General features: G+C 36.1%; 2 protein-coding genes across 6 annotated transcripts in view; one reads left to right on the forward strand and one right to left on the reverse strand.

The window, feature by feature from the left end:
* Positions 1-13,890, forward strand: part of LOC127848463 (mucin-4-like) — a 359,609-nt gene extending 345,719 nt beyond the window's left edge. Inside the window, exons 5-6 of one of the 4 annotated variants that reach the window (XM_052380936.1) lie at positions 10,193-10,268; positions 11,760-13,890. In XM_052380936.1, coding sequence (XP_052236896.1) covers positions 10,193-10,268; positions 11,760-13,098 — 1,415 coding nt within the window. In that variant the 3' untranslated portion in view covers positions 13,099-13,890. The remainder of the gene's footprint in view (positions 1-10,192; positions 10,269-11,759) is intronic. The other 3 variants (XM_052380938.1, XM_052380935.1, XM_052380937.1) reach the window with 3 other exon arrangements.
* LOC127848466 (synaptic vesicle glycoprotein 2C-like) overlaps positions 1-26,641 on the reverse strand; it is a 393,482-nt gene that overhangs the window by 334,777 nt on the left and 32,064 nt on the right. The window contains exons 9-14 of one of the 2 annotated variants that reach the window (XM_052380943.1): positions 24,846-24,932; positions 20,686-20,774; positions 19,241-19,476; positions 17,257-17,416; positions 16,716-16,988; positions 14,412-14,929 (exon numbers count right to left, since the gene is read on the reverse strand). In XM_052380943.1, the coding sequence (XP_052236903.1) occupies positions 16,805-16,988; positions 17,257-17,416; positions 19,241-19,476; positions 20,686-20,774; positions 24,846-24,932 (756 nt within the window). In that variant the 3' untranslated portion in view covers positions 14,412-14,929; positions 16,716-16,804. Of the gene's footprint in view, positions 1-14,411; positions 14,930-16,715; positions 16,989-17,256; positions 17,417-19,240; positions 19,477-20,685; positions 20,775-24,845; positions 24,933-26,641 lie in introns of those variants that run through there. The other variant, XM_052380944.1, reaches the window with a different exon arrangement.

The raw sequence follows: 26,641 nt of genomic DNA on the forward strand, positions 1-26,641 counted from the left end.
GAGCAAAACAATTCACTGCAATAAAAATTGAAAAACAATTGATCACCATGGATCAATACTAGTTAAATAACATTCATTATTTAGGAATAGGACATGATTCAATTCAGGCTCATAATAAAACATCATGCATTGAACATGTGTTGTCAGCAAATGTATTTAATTATCTATTATTTTATTAAAAGAATGTATAATATTCACATGTTCATATTTCTGGGCTCGTTATTCTTTATCTGGGCAACCAAAATACTAAAGATGGTTGCCCACAATAGTAAACAGTTAGTTTCAATCCCTGGCATATCATTGTATCTCTATTGTTATAAGCATTGCATTAAAGTTGTGATTGAGGTTAGCCTGTTGTTTATGGTATATTTACATTTTAGCTTGACTGTTATATATGAAATATATATAGTCGAGCTATCCTACTCAACCCGGCGTCGGCTTGCGCATTGGAATGTTTGCGTACCACCTCAAATATATTTCCTATGTCCATTGACATATTGCTTTTATATTTTGCATACTTCATTACCGACATAAACCCAATCTATAAACAAGAGCAGACAACTCATTTACTGTATCAAGCATTTTAACAGAATTAGGCCCTTTTTCACTTAGAATAATATGCATATTATTGATAAATCTATGTTAAAGTTTGCATATGACCTCAAATATTTTTTATGTCCCTTGACATATTGCGTTCATACACCATGTATTTTGCTTATTAACCAACATGACCCCAATGTATAAACAAGAGCAGATAACTGTATCAAGCATTTTGTAACAATTATGGCCTTTTCTTCACTTAGAATAAGCATATAATTGATAAATCTATTATTAAGTTTGCGTACCACCTTTAAATTGCCATAACTTGTTTATTATGCTCCCCCCCAAATTTTTTAGGGGGAGCATATAGTCGCCGCTTCGTCTGTCCGTCGGTGCACAAATTTGTTTCGTACCCAATTTTTTTTGTACCCAAATTTATATATGTACCCTTTTTTTTCGTACCCAAATAGTTTTTTGTACCCTAATTTTTTCGTTCCCTATAGGTTTTCATAACCAAATTTTTTTTCGTACCCAATTTTTTTTTTACACAAATTTGTTCGAACCCAAATTTCTTTGAACCCATTTGTTCGTACTCAAATTTTTTTCGTACCCAAATTCGTTTTGTTCCCAATTTTTTTTGTACCCAAATTTGTATTTGAACCTTTTTTTTCGTACCCAAATAGTTTTTCGTACCCTAATTTTTTTTCATAACCAATTTTTTTTTCGTACCCACATTTTTTTGTACCCAATTTTTTCGTACACAAATTTGTTCGTACCCAAATTTCTTCGTACCCATTTGTTCGTACTCATTTTTTTTTCGTACACAAATTTTTTCGTACCTTATTTTTTATTTGTACCCATTTTTTTCGTACCAAAATAGTTTTTTCGTTCCCTTATTTTGTTTGTACCCTTTTTATCGTACTCAAATTTGTTTTCGTACCCAAATTTGTTTTTTTTTCCTACCCGCATATTTTTTCGTACCATTTTTTTTTAGAAATAATCGATTTTCAATTTGATTTCATCTCTCCACTCATTCCATCCCGCGAAACCCTTAAGGTGTCGCAACTCTAGTAATGTTTATTAATTTTAAAAAGGTGCTATAATTAATGTGTATATTATACACCCTGTTAAGAAGATATAGGGTACACCTGAATCCATATGTGCATCTGTCCTTGTGTCTTTCTATGTTGTAATTGAGTTCCAATACAAAATGTATTTTTGCGACAAATGCTGTAGAATATGCATTTGTTGATGGCAAGTGCATTGTTGTTATGCACTTTATTTGTAAATTAATAAAACACTCAACAACAGGAATAATATTTTATTCTCAAATGCACATATTATTGCATTTTCAATCAATAGTAAAACGATGACATTAAATTTGATTATCAAGTTAAGACACATCAGCATATTGCATCACTTCTGACATAAGGCAGAACTTTCATTCAATATAATGCACATAAATGCACCGATCATAATCCATTTATATCAATATCTATTTACTTATTAATATTGTAATTTTTCCAAAAAAATGGGTCAATTTTAAATGATCAACTTTCAGGTTTTACAAGTACTTTGGGGTGCATCGATTGGACGCATGTGCATATCAAGAAGCCAGTAAACCATGTAGAAGTCTACATAGGGCGAAAGGGCGTTCCCACCATCAACGTTCAGGTATGGCTTAACAGTCAGTTATGTGCAAGTCTAAATGCAATCCTTTTTATTTGATACAACTTTACTTTAAACACAAATTTAATGAAACAACTGTATGTTAATTTTAACAGTTTGCCATTAGCAAAATAAGAAACATTTTATCAGCATTTTATCAAATACCTAAGAAAAAATGTACAAAAATATGTCTTATTTTGTTAGTGTAATATAACATGTTTTATGTTAACAGGCTGTGTATGATGCCAGCTACAGAATAACGAGCTTCACTCAAGTTCACTGCCAGTTGGCCAGGGCGAAAGCATGATGCCAGGATTTGTTGATGTCTAATTTCAAATTCACATAACTGTATCTACCATTATTCTGGAATTTCATTCAGTTCATTGAATGAAGAATTTTATTATTATCAATGATGTATATCTTGTAAGCAAATAATATCAAGAAGTGCCCCAAGACACCGCATTCAACTACCCGGTAATATTCCTCTTTGAATGTAGAATGTATTTTATATGTCAGTAACATAATACAATGACCAATGTAATATTTAACCTACATTTCTTAAAGCACACAAATATTGACTGGAATTTTATAAGTACAAAAAGGGATAGAATCATATTTTTATCATAGAAATAATAGTATGCCCCTTTTTGAATTAAAAAAAAATCTTATTATTTTGTGTGCAACTTCCCCATAACTATTATTTCTAATATAGACTATCTATTTTAGAAATAATAGAGTTATGAAGTAGTTGCACAAACAATAATAAGATCCTTTTAATTACAAAAAGGCGAATAAATCTACTACTAGTATATTACATGTCAGAGTTATAGCACTTGGTCACGTATTGACACTAAACACATCTTTTTCTCCAAATGTATTATTTCAATTTCTACAGTCAACTTTTTTATTTCTTATTCTAATTTTTCTTAGTTATTTCCCATCGGTTTCCCTGTAAGTTTTGTTAAGGTATCGGCTTGTGATCTCTTGTCGTTCTTCTTTGTGAGCGCTGCAAAAATGGATAAAAAGTGTGATTTGTATAAATGGACTTGTTCTCATATTATGATCTTCAAAGGTTAAAAAATTAATACATATATATCACATAATCTATGTATGCATTGGTACTATGCATTGGTACTTAGTTTTAACATATTTGATGCTAATTATGTTTCAACAAATGCATGACTTTTGTTGCATATTACATAATAACATTATACAGTACTTGCTTTGTCAGATGGTATTGTCAGTATAGTTTTAAGAACTGGAATTCCATCCATGCAAGTTAATTATTAACTCTAAATTAATTGTATGCACTGCAATACCTTCAATTAGAGCTATCTAAGTGTTAAATTTATTAATATTTAATTTTCAAGATTTGTTCCAGACAATTTGAAATCTAAATTTTAAGATATCCAAAACTTACATTCTTTACACTTAATGCCTCTACTTTCATGACTGGTACACTCTGAAATCACATGAAAAAATATAGTGTCACTTAAAAAATCTAAATTAATTTAATCCAGTGATGTTTTCAATGCAATAAAATTGACAACTAATGTTAATATACTATACTTAAGTTAATGTATAATAATCCCAGTGTTAACTTTCAAACACAATGTTTAATGTTAATTTAATGCATGTTTTTTTCTTTTATTTTGTTTTTATATAAGGGTGAATTTCTATTATATTGTATACTATGTTGAATGTGATGCATACAATATAAGTCATATGGTTTGCATTTTCAATGTTCTATACATACGGTTAATGGTTTGCATAATTATAAATGATAATCTATTTATTTACCATATGTTCTTCACTGCTGGCTGTTGTGGCACGCTCACTGCTTTGTAACGCATATGAAGAAGCTGCAAAAATTAAACGCAAAAATTAATTATCCCCACGCTTTTTGAAAAAAAGGTGGGGATATAGTGGTTATCTTCGCCGTCCGTCCGTCTGTCTGTCTGTCTGTCCGTCCTGGCCACTATCTCCTCCTACACTAAAAGCACTAGAACCTTGAAACTTACACACATGGTAGCTATGAGCATATGTGCGACCCTGCACTATTTGGAATTTTGATCTGACCCCTGGGTCAAAAGTTATAGCGGTTGGGGTGGGGCCGCGTCAGAAATTATCACTCATTTTTTTAGGTTATTTTACATTTACTTCTTTATTTCTACACCGATTCACTTCAAATTGATACTGGACCTCTCTTATGACAATACGGTCAATCTCAACCATGCATGGCCCCATTCCCAACCCTGGGGCGCCCCGCCCACATAGGCCACACCCACCAAAAATTTCCATTTACTATAATTTTTTCATTTCTACACGGATTCACTTCAAATTGATACTGAACTTTTGTTATGACATTAGGGTCAATCTCAACTATGCATGGCCCCAATCCTAACCCTGGGGCGCCCGCCCACATAGGCCACACCCACCAAAAAATTCCATTTACTATAATTTTTTCATTTCTACACGGATTCACTTCAAATTGATACTGAACTTCTCTTATGACATTAGGGTCAATCTCAACTATGCATGGCCCCATAACCAACCCTGGGGCCCCGCCCACATAGACCACACCCACCCAAAATTGCCTTTACTATAATTTCTTCATTTCTACACCGATTCACTTCAAATTGATATTGAACTTCTCTTATGACAATACAGTCAATCTCAACTATGCATGGCCCCATTACCAACCCTGGGGCGCCCCGCCCACATAGACCACACCCACCCAAAATTGCCTTTTACTATAATTTCTTCATTTCTACACCGATTCACTTCAAATTGATACTGAACCTCTCTTATGACAATACGGTCAATCTCAACTATGCATGGCCCCATTACCAACCCTGGGGCCCCGCCCACATAGACCACACCCGCCCAAAATTGCCTTTTACTAAAATTTCTTCATTTCTACACTGATTCACTTCAAATTGATACTGAACTTCTCTTATGACAATACGGTCAATCTCAACTATGCATGGCACAATTACCAACCCTGGGGCGCCCTGCCCACATATGTCACACCCACCCAAAATTGCCTTTTACTATAACTTCTTCATTTCTACACCAATTCACTTCTAATTGATGATGAACTTCTCTTATGACAATACGGTCAATCTCAGCTATGCATGGCCCCATTACCAACCCTGGGGCACATCTAGGTCAAACATTCGGCGTGGGGATACGCGTCGGCCTCTGCCGCGCCATTTCTAGTTCAAACATATAACTTTGTAAAACACTTACGCACATACACTTATGCTCATTAATAATAATAATTAGTTGATTACCAAGAAATACAATGTCTGTATTTGCACTCATTCCTTGAATAAATGAACTCAACAACAAAATTGAAATAGTCAAGAGATTTAAAGTATCTAACAAAAAGAAATAGAAATACTTCCTTAAATGCACAAACTTCTGAGTTCATTAGCCGATCTAAATTAATGATCTTAATGTTTTATTTTAATTGTCCTTATACCAAAGTTTACCAAACCCTGCTATATTTACAACAAACAAAGACTCTGATACAAGTTGCCATTTCATACCATATTTCTGTGAACGAGTTCATGAATATTGTTATTTAGTGCACCTTTGGTGAGCTTACCTACATATTTCCTTGATGAGTTTAATCAATAATCATATGAATTGACAAGTGTCAGATTTTTTTTATAACACTAATTAAATTACGCATTTAAACAATTATTATTAAGTTAAATTTAACGAAAAAAACTGAAAATTGTTTTCAATGCGTGACGTAGCTGTATATATTCTAGCACCATTTCAGCAAAATAATACAGTATCATTAAACATACATTAACCAATGAAAATGCTCATAAGCTTTTTTACAAATTTTAACAATATAAGTAAGTAGGTATTGTGATTATATCACATAGAAAACACATATTAGGTTCGACATGTAGTAATATTGAAACAAACTAATTGCAATTGATTATAGTTTTTCAACAAAATTAATTTAATGAAAGCATAACAAAAAAGTAATTAACTTACACCGAGCCTTGGAATTTTGGTTCTTCTTCTGGCACTGTTCACCAGTTTTTGCGACCCCAAATTTTCTGAAAGTTTAATAAAAACAATTGTATGATGTATAGCAGTATTTATGAAACACATTACATTTCATGTTTGCCATCATAACTGTCGATTAGTTTAATATAAACGACATACAGGGTAATAGTTATCAATGTAAACGTGTAGTAAATGAAAAGTTCGTTTGGAAATGTGCAGATTGTAATCATATAATAATAAAACACACATGGGTACGAATCTAACAGGGTACGAGATGAAAACTAAAACAATATACCTCCTTAAATGGTAAACTTATCCGTGAAACCACAAATATTCATTATTAATACTTAAATAACAATTCACTCGTGCAAATTTTGGAAACAAAGAACGTGCAACCGTACCATAAATCATAACAAATGTTTGAAACTAAAACACATTCCACAATCACATCCGAAATCCGTAAGTACAATTTGCTGAGTGGTTATGCCCCTTGTTTACATAGTGCATTATTCGGCGCTAGTAAAAACGACATCGGTAGCAAAACCAAACGTAAGCTATTAAATAAAATATTACAACTATAAGGCAGATACGATAATAACATATAACTTACATTGATATTCTACTCGCCACCTCGTCCCATTTTTTTCTTCGAATAACCAAAATCTTTTCGGCTCCGATCCCCTTATACTCGCGGATAGAAGGTTCCAACGGTCCCGAACCAGCGCATTAAAAACAATCTCTGGCTCGGACCAATCTGGACCTGCTGGCGCTTCGTTTCGCTGTCTTCAACTGCCAAACACACAATTCAATAACTTATAGCAAACATGTCCGCTACTATTTTTTACACTATTTGGCGCGTTTTCCCTACTAGAGAGTTCGCTTAGTCGTGACGTCATTAAAAAACACAATCTTATTGAAGTCTATTTCCAAATGCGTTCGTGAATACGAATCCTGAGTCTGTCTTTAGTAAGTCTAAGCCTGAGTCAAAGTCTGAGTTTGAGTCCAAGTTTGAGTTTATTATTGATGAATACTGCTCCTGTATTTCACAATTCCACCACTACAACTTCTACTAACACCACCACCATAGATACCACTACAATATTCACTACGTCCCACACGAACAGCACCGGCGGAAACAATACAAATATCACTACAATGATCCCTTTATCACAAAACGCCACCATCTCCAACACAACTAGTACCACCACAGTGTTCCCTCTATCTATCACAACACAAGCACAGCCTACCGCATTCACATTGACATCAGACCCACCACTGACGTCACTCACATTACCACCTTCCACAACTGCAGAGAAAACACAAGAAGCTCTTGCCAACTCAACAGTTTATCCACAATCTAACATGACCGCAAATAACACTCTGCCAATCACATCCCAGCTACCAGAGACTGGCGTCTCAACCTCTACTACGACTGTTCCCACTGTATCATCAACGACGTCAACTTCTAGTAACTCGTCGACATCTTCACAAGCTTCAACTACTTCCCTCAGTTCTCCAACTATTGACAGGAACGCAACTAATTCTTTTACAACGATGACGGCAAGCGTTACTATCCCGACGGTGACTTATTCAAACGTCACGGGTACTGAAAATAGAACAAACACGACTACAACCTTTACAACTATTACGTCACGTGTCACTTCTCCGACGGTGACGCATTCAAACGTCACGGGAACTGCAACTGGGAAAAACACAACTATCGCTTCTACAACGATGACACCACGCGTTATTACAACGACGGCGACGAATTCAAACGTCACCGGTAGTGAAAATGCAACAAACACGACTAAGGCTTCTACAACGGTGACGCCACGCCTCACAACTACGACCATGACGAATTCAAACGTCACGGGTAGTGCAAATGGGACAAAAACAACCACATCCTTATTGACATCAATGACAACAACGACTGTTATAAAACACGTTACGACGTCTCCAGTAGTTTCTTCTGAAAATTCTACCTCGTTTGAAAATAAATCAACGTCGAGTATTAAACCTAATGGAACGACCACTCATCTGGGTGAAAGCACAACGAGTTCAACTGTGTCTATGTCAACTACTCCAAATGAAAATTCGACGTCGAACACTACTATCACAACTCGCGTGACGTCATCAAATTCGACATTGATTGAAACAACTACAACCGTGTTTCCAAATGCATCTACTGAACCACATAATACAACACATGGTACAAATAACACGGTGTTACCGACTTCAACACAAGTCCCTTTCAACCCTACAGAAACAAATAACACGGTGAGCCCAAACACAACACCAGACACGTTAAACACTACAACAACAACAACTACACTTAATACAGTTCTCCCAAACACAACCATTGACCCGTTAAACACATCAACAACCACGAATAACACAGAGTCCCGAAATACAACAGCTGACCCATCAAACACAACACCGGAACACAACACTACAGTAAATACTACACCCTACAGTAATGATAATATGACTATCGACAACAGCACCGATAATGTAGGAAAAAGTACGGAGGGAGGTTCCACCACTAAGAAGCCCGTTTCTACTGATGGATTTTGGGTACCGCCAGTTCAGAAATATGACGACGAGCCTCAGGAGACCAATATTGGTAAAACATATTTGTTGCTTTATTTAAGAATTGAAACGCTCTTCACGGTTTCACATGTGGGTTCATTTGTTTTTCCCAGGAGCTCTTGGTTTCACATTTATGAAAGTCAGCTTTTTTTCTCGGGAGGGGCGCTCTTTTCAGCATTATTTAGTTAATATAAATTAAACTTATCAAGGCTAAAAACGCCGGAAAGAACGTTTCAAATCTTCTATTGCAATTCCATTAATTATTGTGTGTCGCCTGTGGGGAATAGTGTTTTACAAGTCCATGATTTGAACACGGGGCCTCTCTATATCAGAGCAAGAGCTCTTCGAAGTGACCTAACCGAAATGCCCACACAGCACCAGTCCCGCTTGAGTTCGGTACCGGAACTTCATCAAATTCGATTTTGTTTTTTAGTCACTTTTTAAGCAAACCGTCCTTAAATTTACACCTTTTATAATAAGTTAATATTTCAAACTTTGGTTACAATAGGCAGTTTTTATATGTTGTTTTGGTTAACTGTATTGGTATCAAGTTAAAGGCGGATGCATACTATTGTTGTATCGACCATATCCGTGACAGCCTATTGCACTAAATTTAATTCAAATAAGGACTGTTTGCCGGTACAAATGTTTATTTCTAATCTTTCACATGCACGCCATATCAATATCTAAAATGAATATGTTCACATATTTTTGGCATTTGTTGACGGAAATAATAACTAGACAAAACATAATGAAACAAAGTAAATTTAAGTTGGCATAACTTAAATAGAGTATATTGATGAAAATTATGAATAGTGCAAATAATCGACGTTCATTATAAGTTTAAGACCTTGAACAATAAATAACTCTGCTTAATTGAAAGAAACGCGCCAAAAGCTACGTTGACGTCAATGACGCGTAATCAGTAAAATTCCAACGCTGTACAAAATTTTGATTTGGTTACGGGTCTTATACAAAAACTGTTCGATAATGTTGGAACATCATGCCTAAATGTAAAAGTTTTGGTATGTAAAAGCTTGCTTATTTATAAAATTGTTCGATGTATCGTTTACTGATTACCATTTACCTTAAAATAGCTGTTTGATGCATGTGCGAAGAGTGTAAACCCCGATTAGTCCGCACAAGCTTATCAGCCTTTATCAGGAACGAAACTTTCCACTAAGACTTAATATTCGTTTAGAGAGAATTCCTTTAAACGAAAATTCTATACAAGCGGAAAGTGTTGGTGTTAATTAGCCTGTACAGACTGCTCAAGCTAATCTGGGACAACACTTGATCCACATGCATTAAGCCCTATAATCGCATAACGAGGCTCATAATCTGTTGTTGTTGTTTTTTTCAGTTGTCATCATCGTGCCGTTAGTGGGAGTCATAGCGTTGATAGCCATAACGGTGTTTACCTACATCATGTGCAAACGGTGCGTATCGACTTTCTTCTATTATCAATATACCACATTTCCAAACTATCATGCAATTACGTATACAGCCGTCATTGTTGGCCTTGTATTTAAGTACTAATCGTACGAACAAAATAACACAAAGATGCTCAAATATGTATAGGGCTCTTGAAACAATCGGTTTAAACTTATTTAAAATGTTTTTGTGACGTTACTTGTATACAAGTAAAAGATTCTAACATTTAAGTGTAAAGTCTTTAACAGAACTAACGCTAAAAAGTTAAAGATAATAACAAACAGGTTTTAAGGTCAATTTAAATTGACATCTTCAAAGCCATTTACCTGAATCTAATTCAAAATTGTGTATAATTTATTGACCTACTTCGTGCGTTTGCTGCACGGATACCTACACTATATGAGTCGTGTTCTGAGAAAACTGGGCATAATGCATGTGCGTAAAGTGTCGTCCCAGATTAGCAGTCGGCACAGGCTAATCAGGGACGACATTTTCCGCTTTTATGACATTTTTCGTTTAAATGAAGTCACTTATTAGCAAAAATCCAATTAAGGCGGAAAGTGTCGTCCCTGATTAGCCTGTGAGGACTGCACAGGCTTATCCGGGACGACACTTTACGCACATGCATTAAATCCTCTTTTCACGGAGCACGGCCCATGTAACTGTTATTAAAATGAGGCTTATTGATGTTCGATTATTCTGCAGCAGCTATAGCGCTTTAACTCCGACCGGCTAAAATAAAACAGTGCCAGACAAAAAGTATTTTTATTCTCTGGCAATATATCGATGTTTTCATTTCTAACAACAAAAAACAGAATTAAGAAGATATATTTTACTCATTATACTTAATATTTCAAGAATTAAAAAAAATAAACAATGGCGGTAACCTTGTGCCCTAACGCCACTGTCATACTACTTCAGCAATATGATTCGCTTTAGTATTTTGTGTTTACGTAATTTGGTCTGTCTCCAACAGCCGTCTTCACGTATATCTATCTAAAAGATATCATCGTTGTAGCCAGCAGCTTGGTCGCGCTACTCCAAATAAATGTACATTTTTTTATTAATAATATTCTTACAATACACAGGAACTGAACGCGAAGTGCAAAAAGAACAAACATCAACGATATTCGATAAAACGCAGTTTGTAAACCAGTACATCCCTGGTAATAAGTAATGGTTAGAATTAATACGAGCGACACATGATATCATAAAACGAAGTTAACGACCAACGCCAACGATACTAATACTTTGATCATCGTTCAGGCAAAACTTACCTTAATGTGTGTGCAGTCCGCACAGGCTAATCAGAACGACACTTTCCAATTTTATCGAATTTTTCGTTTAATAGAAGTCTCTTTCAAACGAAATCAAATGAAGGCGGAAAGTGTCATCCTTGATTAGCCTGCACAAGGCTAATCTTGGACGTCACTTTACACACATGTTATAAGCCCAGTTTTCTCAGAATGAGCATGTTTTATTTTTTATATTTCCAGGACACGCAAAGCTTCCCGACGCACACTTACACAAGGCGGCAAGACAAAGGGGCGCCATGACCAGAACGGGAACGTCGAGGGCACGAAATACACCGGAACGCCCCCAAGCGACCAGCTGAAACCAGCCTCTACTCTGGACAAGTTTACCGTTCTGTCAAACGGAGGGACGGAGACGACAAAGGTCGTGACGGAAGATGAAACCCGTCCACGTGACTATGACAATCACGTGATCACAAGTGGGGATACCAAAGGAGCGCGACGCGACTTAGCGTCTCACTTTGACTCCGCCGAAGCGAGAAACGACAGTGAACGGAAGTTGCTGAGCACGTACGAACCGACAGAAAGGGAAAGGGACCTGCTAGCAAGTCTCGAGCTGACGGCTATAGCGCTAGAAAATGACCCTGAGGACCCTAATCGATACTTTACAAAGTCAGATCCGGGGGATTGGTATCGAGTGATCATGAAAGGAAAGACTCCAAAAAAGGACTGTGGAAAGCGTTCAAGAAAATACGAAATTTCGGATTCTGTGAAGTCCAAACGAAGAAATGATCGACATAAATCACGTGACAACTCTAGTGAAAAGCGAAAAAGCAGACGACATAAGTCTGAATCAGAACATGGATCCAGTGATTCGTCCGGAAAGCGTAGACTCAGGTCAAAATCTAGTGATTTAAATAACGAGAGATCAAGTGAAAGCAAACATATTGACAGAGAATATAAATCTAACGCTAACAGACAGCCAGAAAACCATATAAATGATGGAAATACAAATTACAAATCAGGGGAATTTGCAAAAGCGTCAGTTATTGAAAGCCAGTCAGTAAAGGTAATAGAAAGTAAACCGAGAATAATAGAAAGTCAACCAAGGGTAATAGAAAGTAAACCAAATGGTGTTGAAAACAAAGCGAAAGTTATTGAAAACAAACCCAGAGTGATCGAAAGTATGCCCAGTCAATTAAGTCACGGCAAAGAATTGGTTCCCGAACTACAGAGGACTCGAACAGGTATGAGTCAGGTTAGCTCAGAAAAGGAACCAGGCAATATAAGCACTGGAAATAGCATACGGGACCTTGTAAACGAGGTAAATCTACCGGAAGATAGCGGTAAATCTGCCGGATATCCCAAGAAAAATGCAGAAAATGTGCTTTCCAGCACTCAACCATCCCCTAGTCGTACAAGAAGCAATTTATTTAACAGGACAGGTGGACTAACTCAGTCCATGCCGGTGAAAGAATCAAATAAGCGGCCGGAAATTGTGCCGCCTTTAAATCTTACAAATACAGGGGACCGATTTGAAATTGATGACGACGGATTTGAAGGCTTTGTGTTGAATAACTAATGTTTCATACATGTACTTGATTATTGAAAACATTTTATATGGGTTATTTAAAGTTGCTGATTTTGTTGATTTAAATATATTTATATATATAAGCATATCATCTTTAGCGGAAGTGACGTTATATTATCGCACGTTACATACGCGCGCGCCAATAAACAATTATATCATATATATATATATATATATATATATATATATATATATATATATATATATATATATATATATATATATATATATATATATATATATATTGAGATTGTGGACATTTGAAAGGGTATTTGTGATAAACTCATACTCAAATGGTTGTGATTTATTACGAGTATTTTATAGCGTCATGTGATAATTATTTATATTAGTCTGTGTTCTTCCGGCCATCTACAGCTGTGTTAATGATCGCATACTATACTGGTTTTACTTTTAATCTGTTTGCATGCTCAAACCAAAATTGTTTTAAAATCGACGACCTTGTCACATCAGACAAAAACTAACATATTATTAATTATAATTGTGTTAGCATTTTTAGAAAACGTGTACAAACATTTATCATCTAATTGCACTTATTTGAAATATCTTATAAGCCTTTGATTTATACGAACAACTACTTTCTTCTTTTAATAAAGATATATAACCTGTAATTTTGTTGTTGATAAAATTCATAATTAAATTGAATTATGCACGTATTAGTATTTACCATTTTTATTCAATATTGTTAAATGATTACTTGGCCATAGTGTATGCATTTCCATATTTACATTTTGTTAAGCGATTTTGAAATACAATTTAAAATACGTTTGTAGTTGTGATTTTAGTTCGAGTTTGGTAGGAATTAACATTTAATACATTTATTGCCCTTAATTACGCTTCATATGCATCATGTCGGAAGGAAATACTTTGTGATAGATTTAGAATTCAGTGTGCACATGTCTTTTATTAGTTTGCTTTTAAATATTAAATATTAACGACGGCGTGGCACTATATATTAGCGGAAAGGCCTGTCGTTGAACATGGCATTGTACTAATCAATATCAGAAATCGTCAAATAACCACGGATTAACGCTTTCTCAAGATATCGCATGTGACGAATATTCAATATACCGACAGACATACCTATCAACCGACTGACTGACTTCCCGACGGAAATTTGAAAAGCAATATAACCGCGCTTCTTCAGATGGGGCATTATTATTATTTGAAAGTAGTGTGAAAACAGGGTAATAAATCAAAGAAGCGTATGGAAACTTCAAAGAAGGATATGCACAGGTAACAATATTTGCTTTATGAGCTTTATTGATATATTTTAGATTGTTTAACAAAAAACAATAAATACCCCCCCCCCTCAAAAAACAAGCTTCATAAGATTATATAATCAAATGACGTCCGCATTCATAAGTTCAAAACAATTCTATATTATTAACAACCAATTACATAAAATTTTAATAAAAGGCCCCAACAATAAAAAAAAATTATGCACAGCACCATAGAGAAAAATAAAAAAGTATAAAAGAAAAAGGAACTATTAGCATTAAATTACTTAAACAAGTAAGAATGATTAAATCAGTCCAAACATAATGTTACTGAGTGAGCCACACTCTAGGGAAATTCGACTCCATGCATTTGCCTAAAGTGTTGTCCCAGATCAGCCTGTGCATGTGCCTGAAGTGTTGTCCCAGATCAGCCTGTGCATGTGCCTGAAGTGTTGTCCCAGATCAGCCTGTGCATGTGCCTGAAGTGTTGTCCCAGATCAGCCTGTGCATGTGCCTAAAGTGTTGTCCCAGATCAGCCTGTGCATGTGCCTAAAGTGTTGTCCCAGATCAGCCTGTGCATGTGCCTAAAGTGTTGTCCCAGATCAGCCTGTGCATGTGCACAAGCTTATCAGGGGTGACACTTTCCACTATCATAGAATTGTTAGCTTATAGGCAGTCCCTTCTTAGTGAAAATCCTGTTAAAACAGAAAGTATCGTTCCTAATAAGCCTGTGCATATTGCACAGTCTAATCTGTGACAACAATTTACGCACATGCTTTAAGCCCCGTTTTCAAAGAATGAAGCTCTAAGAAACAATTAATAAGCTCTTTAAATTCGTAAGTTTAATTCCCATTGTAATGTCATAACAGTTACATGTACCAGATCTAACAGACCATTTATCTAGTTGACCGCTATACTTGAATTCTATGAATAAGTCGGGCTATTGGAAAATAAGGATTAATGCATGTGCATAAAGTATCATCCCAGATTAGCCAGCGCAGTCCCAACAGGCTTATAATTGATGTTACTTTATGCTTGTAAGGAAAATGTTTGTTTAAAGGCAGTTCTAGATAAAAATCCAGTCAAGGCAGAAAGTGCCATCCCTAAAATTCCAGTCAAGGCAGAAAGTGCCGTCCCTGATAATCCAGTCAAGGCAGAAAGTGCTGTCCCTGATAATCCAGTCAAGGCAGAAAGTGCCGTCCCTGAAAATCCAGTCAAGGCAGAAAGTGCCGTCCCTGATAATCCAGTCAAGGCAGAAAGTGCTGTCCCTGATAATCCAGTCAAGGCAGAAAGTGCCGTCCCTGAAAATCCAGTCAAGGCAGAAAGTGCCGTCCCTGATTAGCCCTGATAGCCTGCACATGCTAGTCTGGGACAATACTTTATTTAAATACTTTACACATGCACTAAGCCCAGTTTTCCAAGAGCCTGGTTCATTATTATAACATGCCATACAGGTATGAACAAAATATTGTCAACCTGAGAATTGCCATTGCCAATGAGATGTCAAACATTGTTTTGGAAAATGATACTATCTGTGACAGATAGTAATTTTGGTTTAAAGTTGTTCTATTTTTAACTCCCTTCTTAGTTAACAGTAAAAAATGTTGCCCTATGACAATACATTTGGTCTATGGACAAAAAAACACAAGGTGTTCACCAGATGTATATTAAAAAAAATTCCCCAAATCCAATGAGTAACAATCCCCAAACAAGATGATTTTAAAATCTCATAATGAACGACAAAGTTATGGCCCGGACAAGCTTGTTCCGCCTGCTCGCCAGCAGACATTCATCAATCTAATAACCAGGTTTTTCCTTCGGAAAACCTGTAACCAGGTTTTTCCTTCGGAAAACCTGGTTAATAATAAATATAAATGGTTGACAAATCAATAACACAATTTTCTGATGCAAAATTTTGAGCCAGTAAACATGAATTAATTGATTGCAATTAAAACAAAAGCACCACATAACAGGTGCCAACGCTTGGCTGTGAGTGCAGTTTTGAATAAATGATAGCTTGTCAGATTATTTTTTTTAGAGATCAGTGAACTTGACCTCTGACCTAGTGACCCAAAAATAGGTGTGGCATGTGGAACTCATCAAAGTGCATGTACATATAAAGTTTCAAAGTTGTAGGTGAAAGCACTTTGATTTTAGAACGAATGTTTAGGTTTATGTTTTATATTAGAGTTCACAGTGACCTTGACCTTTGACCTAGTGACCCATAAATGGGTGTGGCATGTAGAACTAATCAAGGTGCATCTACATATGAAGTTTCAAAGTTGTAGGTGGAAGCACTTTGATTTTAGTTCAAAACCTTAACAAACCTTGACACGGACAGCAGACACAACAAGCTGGATATCACAATACCTCAGGTTTTCTCCGAAAAGAGCCGAGCTAAAAATCCACACATCTAGCTCTGAATATATGTGTGGTTCTCTGCGACCACTTCCCCCAGACTAGTGAATGTCCTTGCCCGTTGTGTTTGGCAGGCGTATGGCACTCAGTCCCCCGAGGCAAAGTAGTGAAGCCACCATGATCATGGGTATGGCGCAGTGAATGTCTACCAGGCTGCCAAACACCATGTTGCCAAGGATGGCTGCTATGCGCCCTATACCTGACTGAACACCAAAGGCTGTTGACCTGTACAAATACAATATAGAAATGTTCAGTATAAATGTTACACACTTACATCCAGCCATTTTTTTCCTTTGTTATATTAAGTACCCATAAAAAGCACTATCCAAATCGAAAACAAATATTAAAATCCCCAATTGCAGTCCAAAAACATCTATATTTGTATTTGAATTTGTTTGTGTGCATAGGTGTGTGTTTGCATGTATGCAACCACCAAATATGTCTAAATTGAGTGTATACTTGAAACAAATACCCCATTCATTAATAACCATACCTGACAGCTGTAGGGAAGAGCTCCGCCTGTAGCACATCGATTGCATTCCAGCCCACGGTGGTCACGGCACCAAACATACACGAGATCAAGAGGTTCTGAAGCTTCGTCTTTACAACAGGTAACAAGAATACAGTCCCACCTGAGATAAACATGCTTATGGCTGCAAGGGAAGAAATATGCTTGTTAAAATAGGAGCTGTGCTCTAAGAAAATGGGGCTTAATTCATGTGTGAAAAATGTTTTCCCAGATTTTTCTGTGCAGTCTGCACAGGCTAATTAGTAACGACCCTATCCGCCTTGACTGGATTTTTGTTCTTTAGAGACATATCATATAACAAAAGATGGTAAACAAGAGATGTTTTGGTCAGAAACACAATGCCCCCTATTGCGCCGCTTTGAATAGAATTTCTATATATCATTTGGCAGGTTTAGAAAGTATCTCCCTTTAATAGCTTATTACTTCTCTTGTATTGTATTTTTTGACTTTTGACCTTGAAGGATGACCTTGACCTTACTTTTTTTTAAATATATCCTTTAAAAAAATATTACTTTTCTTGTGAAATTGATCTGTACCTGCCAAATGATATAAAATAGAAATTATCTCCCTTTAAAGCTTGATGCTTCCCTTGGATTTTGTTTTTTGACCTTTGACCTTGAAGGATGACCTTGACCTTTTACCACTCAAAATGTGCAGCTCCATGAGATACACATGCGTGTCAAATATCAAGTTGCTATCTTCAATATTGCAAAAGTTATGGCCAATGTTAAAGTTTTCAGACGGACACACAGACAGACAGACGGACTGACACTTCAACTGCTATAAGCCACCCTACCGGGGGCATAAAAGTGTTATCCCAGATTAGCCTGTGCAGACTGAACAGGCTATTCTTGAATGAAATTTTACGTAGTTGCATTGAGCTCAGTTTTGCCACAATAAGGCTCATATGATTAAAGTATTCAGGGTGCAAAGGTGTAGTGGATGACTGGTGGGAAGTCGGCTGATCGGCTAGGTTGAAGGGGTTATGGGGCTAGGGCTCCCTTTTACGGTGGGTTCTATGGATGTTTCAAAAGACACCAAATACTTGATTTATTCCATCAAAATGAGTGTTTTCATCAGACAATTGCTTTCTTTAATTTCTAACTACACAAATGTGTTACAAAAATTATACAAGGGCTGTTTGTTAAACATGCATGCCCCCCATATGGGCTGTCCGTTGTAGTCAGCCATTGTGTGAATACGTTTTTTTGTCACTGTGACCTTGACCTTTGACCTAGTGACATGAAAATTAATAGGGATCATTTGCCAGTCATGATCAATGTATCTATGAAGTTTCATGATCATAGGCGTAAGCATTCTTGAGTTATCATCCGGAAACCATTTTACTATTTCGAGTCACTGTGACCTTGACCTTTGACCAAGTGATCTGAAAATCAATAGGGGTCATCTGCCACTCATGATCAATGTACCTATGAAGTTTCATGATCCTAGGCCTAAGCATTCTTGAGTTATCATCCGGAAACCATTTTACTATTTCGAGTCACTGTGACTTTGACCTTTGACCTAGAGACCTGAAAATCAATAGGGGTCATCTGCCAGTCATGACAAGTGTACCTATGAAGTTTCATGATCCTAAGCCTAAGCATTCTTGAGTTATCATTCGAAAACCATTTTACTATTTCGAGTCACTGTGACCTTGACCTTTGACCTCGTGACCTGAAAATCAATAGGGGTCATCTGTCTGTTATGATCAATGTACCTATGAAGTTTCATGAATCTAGGCCTAAGTGTTCTTGAGTTATTATCCGGAAACCATCTGGTGAACGGACCGACGTGCAAAACAATATACCCTCTCTTCTTCAAAGGGTGGCATAATAATATTTTATTATTGTTAGTTTAAGACTTGCCAGAATAGCAAAACCAGTAAAATTGTTAATACATTAAAAAAAACTGGCAAGATTTTTTATAATACTGCTCTACATGGTACCTAGTAAGGGTTTTCTTCCTATCCGATCCATCATCACTATAGTGAACAGATTTCCTGGCAGGTTTGACAGGGCTGTCATAAAGCCTTCAAAGAACACCCAGTTCTCCGGTATGGGGTTACACCCTGTCATAGTATTGGTTCCCGTCGTGTTGACCTCCGCATGACTGCACAGGGAACCACCATATTTTTCAACCCGGGAGAATATTTCTGGGAACCACATCCAGAGACCATAGTACCTGAATCAGCAAAACAGGTACTGATTCAATAAAACCTGTAAGAGTCTCACAAAATTAACCCTTTCAGTGCTGGAACCGAATTTTGAAGGTCTTTGCAAACAGTTTGGATCCAGATGAGACGCCACAGAACGTGGCGTCTCAGCAGGATCCAAACTGTTTGCTATTCTGATAGTTTTCTTTGAAAAAAATCGAAGAAAATGCTAATTTTAGAAATTCAGCAGAAGACATTTTAGCAGACGACAAATTTCCCAGCATGCAAAGGGTTAACCCTTTCCTGCTCAGAAGCAAAGTGAAAACGGCTATAAGCAACCAGCATAACACCAGAACAGCCTGTGTTTAACTTGCAGTTTTTAAGTTGTATGCTGTTTGCTGCTTTTAAGTATCTGAAGAAGTTACAAAGGAATAGAATTCCTTTTTCTAAGGTACTACTAACCCGTCAAAGTGCAAATCTGAATGCTTAAGATAAATGAGGAAAAGTGTCCGTTCTTTTAATCCAATGCTTTAAAATAACAAAAACAAACAAGCTTATATGCTTTCAATACTATTTTATTCAAGCAAAAATGATAAATAAATCATTAGAGTTGTATACTATTGCAAAATTATTTCAAATCAGTCTTCTCTCTAATCAACTCGCCCAATGCTGGGGGCAAGTAAAATGAAAATTTACAATTTTAATTTATACATACAAACAAGTAGTAAATTTTATAAGTTGTCTACATAACATGATAAATTGGACAAATGCTCTAAAACCAATAAGTGTAACAACTGCCATGCCATGGATGTCTTTAAACCAAAATAAGGCTATGCATTTGGTCAGAAATTAAAAATCATACAAGTTACATATGAGTTTGTGTAAGAATCCAAAAATCAAGATTAAAACTTGGTTTAATACTGTTTATAAACATGGGCAACAAACAAATCAGATAAAACAAGACCTCCCCACAAGAAAGTGAGCCATGTTCTTGGAAAACTGTTCTTAATCCATGTGCATAAATTGCCTTTCAAGATTAGCCTGTGCTAATCAGGGATTACATTTTCCTAATTTATCGAATTTTTCGTTTTTAGGAAGTCTCCTCTGAACCAAAATCAAGTTTAGAAAGAAAGTGTTGTCCCTGATTAGCATGTGCAGACTACACAGGCTAATCTAGGACGACATTTTACGCACATGCATTAAGCCTCCCAACAAGAAATTAAAGAGGTATGTCTCACCCGAAACTCAGCGTAAAGTTGATGATGAGCATGATGATAGTGGTCCGCCGCAGGGAGCGCCCAAACAGCTTCTGTGTCTGATGAACAATCTGTGGCAATATAACAACATATGAAAACTGGTCTTAATGCAGATGCTTAAAGTGTCGTCCAAAACTAGCCTATGAAGTCCACATATGCTTATCAGGGTAAACACTTTCGGCTTTTATGGTATGTTTCATTCAAAGGAAGTCTTTCTTTTTGGCAAAATCTGGTTTAGGCAGAAAGTGTCGTCCCTGATTAGCCTTTGTGATTGCACAGGCTTAACTAGGAGGACACTATACTCTTAACTAGGAGGACACTATACTCTTATACTAGGAGGACACTATACTCTTATACTAGGAGGACACTATACTCTTAACTAGGAGGACACTATACTCTTATACTAGGAGGACACTATACTCTTAACTAGGAGGACACTATACTCTTATACTAGGAGGACACTATACTCTTAACAGGAGGACACTATACTCTTATACTAGGAGGACACTATACTCTTATACTAGGAGGACACTATACTCTTAACTAGGAGGACACTATACTCTTAACTAGGAGGACACTATACTCTTATACTAGGAGGACACTATACTCTTAACTAGGAGGACACTATACTCTTATACTAGGAGGACACCATACCCTTAACTAGGAGGACACTATACTCTTATACTAGGAGGACACTATACTCTTATACTAGGAGGACACTATACTCTTAACTAGGAGGACACTATACTCTTTAACTAGGAGGACACTATACTCTTATACTAGGAGGACACTATACTCTTATACTAGGACACTATACTCTTAACTAGGAGGACACTATACTCTTAACTAGGAGGACACTATACTCTTATACTAGGAGGACACTATACTCTTATACTAGGAGGACACTATACTCTTAACTAGGAGGACACTATACTCTTATACTAGGAGGACACTATACTCTTATACTAGGAGGACACTATACCCTCATACTAGGAGGACACTATACTCTTATACTAGAAGGACACTATACTCTTAACTAGGAGGACACTATACTCTTATACTAGGAGGACACTATACTCTTATACTAGGAGGACACTATAATCTTAACAGGAGGACACTATACTCTTAACTAGGAGGACACTATACCCTCATACTAGGAGGACACTATACTCTCATACTAGGAGGACACTATACTCTTAACTAGGAGGACACTATACTCTTATACTAGGAGGACACTATACTCTCATACTAGGAGGACACTATACTCTTATACTAGGAGGACACTATACTCTTATACTAGGAGGACACTATACTCTTATACTAGGACGACACTATACTCTTAACTAGAAGGACACTATACTCTTATACTAGGAGGACACTATACTCTCATACTAGGAGGACACTATACTCTTAACTAGGAGGACACTATACTCTTATACTAGGAGGACACTATACTCTTAACTAGGAGGACACTATACTCTTATACTAGGAGGACACTATACTCTTAACTAGGAGGACACTATACTCTTAACTAGGAGGACACTATACTCTTAACTAGGAGGACACTATACTCTTATACTAGGAGGACACTATACTCTTAACTAGGAGGACACTATACTCTTATACTAGGAGGACACTATACTCTCATACTAGGAGGACACTATACTCTTATACTAGGAGGACACTATACTCTTATACTAGGAGGACACTATACTCTTATACTAGGAGGACACTATACTCTTAACTAGGAGGACACTATACTCTTATACTAGGAGGACACTTTACTCTTAACTAGGAGGACACTATACTCTTATACTAGGAGGACACTATACTCTTAACTAGGAGAACACTATACTCTTAACTAGGAGGACACTATACTCTTAACTAGGAGGACACTATACTCTTAATTAGGAGGACACTATACTCTTATACTAGGAGGACACTATACTCTTAACTAGGAGGACACTATACTCTTATACTAGGAGGACACTATACTCTTAACTAGGAGGACACTATACTCTTATACTAGGAGGACACTATACTCTCATACTAGGAGGACACTATACTCTTACATTAAACCTTGTTTTCACAGAGCAAGGCTCATAATCCCCTTAAAAAAGCATGAAGCAATCGCATTATACCTACTGAACAGTTTTAATAAAATTTGGGAAGATTTTTTTTCAATTACATTTCACACATGACTTATTTCATTCATTGATAAATTTTGAGGTATTTATGAACAAAGAGCTATTAACCTGTGATACTCATTTCTCAATCAATTAATTATAATGGTAAGCAGAATTGAAATTGAAATAAGATGGTTTCAACACAATAAATTTGTTTTTTATCTAAGATTTAAACCAATAAAAACTTCATTAGAACCCAAATTAATTAAAACAAGAGGGCCATGATGGCCCTGAATCGCTCACCTGACTAACCTTGCTACATCAACTTAAATTCTATCAGACCCATATACAATCCCAAGAAAGATTTCATTAATTAATACATTCTGACAAAATGTCATTAAGACGTGATGAAAACTGTGACCTCTTTCATCTACACAAGGTTTTACTACAATTGGCCCGGTGACCTAATTTTTGACCCCAGATGACCCATATGCCATATAAAATCAGATATTATCAAGATAAACATTCTGACCATACTTCATTAAGATCAGATGAAAACTATGACCTCTATTGTCTACACAAGGTTTTTCTGTGATTTGAACTAGTGACCTAGTTTTTGACCACAGATGACCCAAATACAATCCCAACCCAGATTTCATCGAAATAAACATTCTGGCCAAATTTAATTAAGTTTGGATAAAAACTGTGACCTCTACTGTCTACAAATGTTGTTTTTTTAATTTGACCTAGTGACCTAGTTTTTGACCCTAGATGACCCAAATTCAATCCCAACACAGACTGTTACAACACAAATATTCTGACAATATTTAATTAAGATCTGATGAAAACTGTGACCTCTATTGTCTACACACGGGTTTTTCTATGATTTGACCTAGTGACTTAGTTGTTGACCCCAGATGACCGAAATACAATCCCAATCCAGATTTTATCAAGATAAACATTCTGACCAAAATTCATAAAGATAGGATGGAAACTGTGACCTCTTTCATCTACACAAGGTTTTTCTTTTATTTGACCTAGTTTTTAACCCCAGATGACCCAAATACAATCCCAACCCAGATTTCATCAAGATAAACATTCTGACCAAATTTCATAAAGATTGGATGAAAACTGTGACCTCTATTGTCTACACAAGGTTTTCTAATATTTGACCTATTGACCTAGTTTTTGACCCCAGGTGACCCAAATACAATCCCAGCGCAGATTTCGCCAAGATAAACATTCTGATCAAATTTCATAAAGATTGGATGAAAACTGTGACCTCTATTATCTTCACAAGGTTTTTCTATTATTTGACCTAAAGACCTAGTTTTTGACCCCAGATGACCGAAATACAATCTCAAGCCAGATTTCATCAAGACAAACATTCTGACCAAATTTCATAAAGATTGGATGAAAACTGTGACCTCTATTGTCTACACATGGTTTTTCTATTATTTGACCTAGTTTTTGACCCCAGATGACCCAAATACAATCCCAACCCAGATTTCATCAAGATAAACATTCTGACCAAATTTCATAAAGATTGGATGAAAACTGCCACCTCTATTGTCTACACAAGGTTTTTCTATTATTTGACCTATTGACCTAGTATTTGACCCCAGGTGACCCAAATACAATCCCAACCCAGATTTCATCAAGATAAACATTCTGATCAAATTTTATAATGATTGGATGAAAAATGTGACATCTACTGTCTACACAAACAAATTGTTGACGGACGCACACACGCATGCACACACGCACAACGGACGCCGGGCATTACATGATCACATAAGCTCACCATGTCACTTTGTGACAGGTGAGCTAAAAATAATTTAAAGAAAGATAAATTGCCTTGTTTGAAATAATAAAAAATAGAACAATATTATTTATTTTGAATATAAAAGGAAGGAAACGTAGGACCTTTTTTAACTTTTGTTTGAAAATAAAGTATTTATCAAGAGATTCAATCATTTTCTGACAGAGGAACTATTGTCATATTTGAGCACTTACAGATTTCATGTTCTCCATACACCTGGGGTTCCTTTTATCCTCCGACTCCACTTCCTCCCTCTCAGTGGTCAGAATAAGGCGCTTGATCTAAAGTTGAACAACAAATGAGACCCAACCTGGGAAAACAGGGCTGAATGTCTTTGCGCAAAGTGTTGTCCCAGATTAGCCTGTGTGATCCACACAGGCTAATCTGGAAAGACACTTCCTACTCTCATTGGATTTTTGCTAAGAAGAGACTTCCATCAAACCAAAAATACGATAAAAGCTGAAAATTTCATCCCCTATAAGTTTATCCAGAACAATACTTTACGCACACGCATAAAGCCCTGTTTTCCCAGAGCAGTACTCAAATACATGGGACTTGAACTAATTTTCTTAAGTTTTGAACAGAAAATATCAATTAACAAGAATGTTAGAAAGAAAATTTCCAACCCCTATTGTGTAGACATGCAATTTAACTTTCGATGAAAAACGATTAACACTTATTAACAATTTACCTACATCAACTTAGGAAATAAATGCTCCTGACAAATAATTCTTCACAAAATGAATTTTTTTTTTTGTAAACTATTCAAATTTTTAATTGTCAGTTAATTGATGTTAACTGTGAACATTCAAGAAAAAGTTCCTTCAATGACTGCTTAAGAGGATATTGAGAGTGTCTGACATTCAAAAGTTATCCTCAAGGGTAAATTGGTAATATGCTGATGAAAAGTTGAATGTGTTAACGGTTCAATTATGTAGGCATATACTTTTCATCAATTTTGTCAATGTATAAAATGTCAGAAAACATGGCTGTCAAGGCAAAACTTGTAATTGTATCGCTGTTATCTTCTTTTCATGTATATTACATGCTAATGAAATAGGACTGAAATTTCAAGCTTATTGATGCCAAAGTTATGTTTATCCTATTCTATGGCTCTGAGCTTTGGGGACTTAAATCAGTTGATGTTGTCAAACGTGTTAATATATTTGCTTGCAAGAGATTTATGTCAGCACCATTACATACATGTAATATGGCTGTACTTGGCAATTGTGGAGACATCATACATGCCATAAATTTTCAGACCGATTCCGGGACATAGTGCTAAATTTTCCGGGACATTTTCCGATTTTCCCGGACATATATAGACCAGTTGAATGCTATTGTTTACATTCGGTATTTTCCTCGCATGCGCACTGGCTGGTTGGCAAAAAACACTGGTTACAGTAACGTAAAACATGTATACATGTCGTTTGTTTAGTCAATAAAACGATACAAAAATCTGAAATAAACATTAAAACTCTTAAATAATAGTGCAAAAATATAATATTTAGTACCAATAAATGTATTTTCATAAATATAATTTCCTCTGTATAAAAATACGAATTAGTTATTAACATCAGAGTAAACGTGGTCGGAAGACTAAAAACTGGCAATCCAACAAAACAAAACAATAAATATTCTTTCCTATTCTTTGTGATTGTAAGATTTTGGTAAATTATATTTCAAAGATAATAACACATACATTAATTTGATTATAAATATAAGTAGTGTAGATAGTGTTATTGTTCATAAGCGAGCTAAAGTGCAAGAGGGGCATTTAATCAATTATAAAACGAAGCCCTAAAAGCGGAATACATTTCAATTTATAAACATTGTATTAATTTTATTTTCCATTGAATGAATTACCGTTTCGTTTCCATCGAATGACAATATCATAAAGTTTAGCATACATATGAAAAACAAGAACTGCATATTAAGCAAATTAAACTGTCTTTGCGTGCACTCTCTTTACTGGTGATAAGGAGTGATA

This window comes from Dreissena polymorpha, chromosome 10 (assembly GCF_020536995.1).
Source record: "Dreissena polymorpha isolate Duluth1 chromosome 10, UMN_Dpol_1.0, whole genome shotgun sequence".
Taxonomy (NCBI): domain Eukaryota; kingdom Metazoa; phylum Mollusca; class Bivalvia; order Myida; family Dreissenidae; genus Dreissena; species Dreissena polymorpha.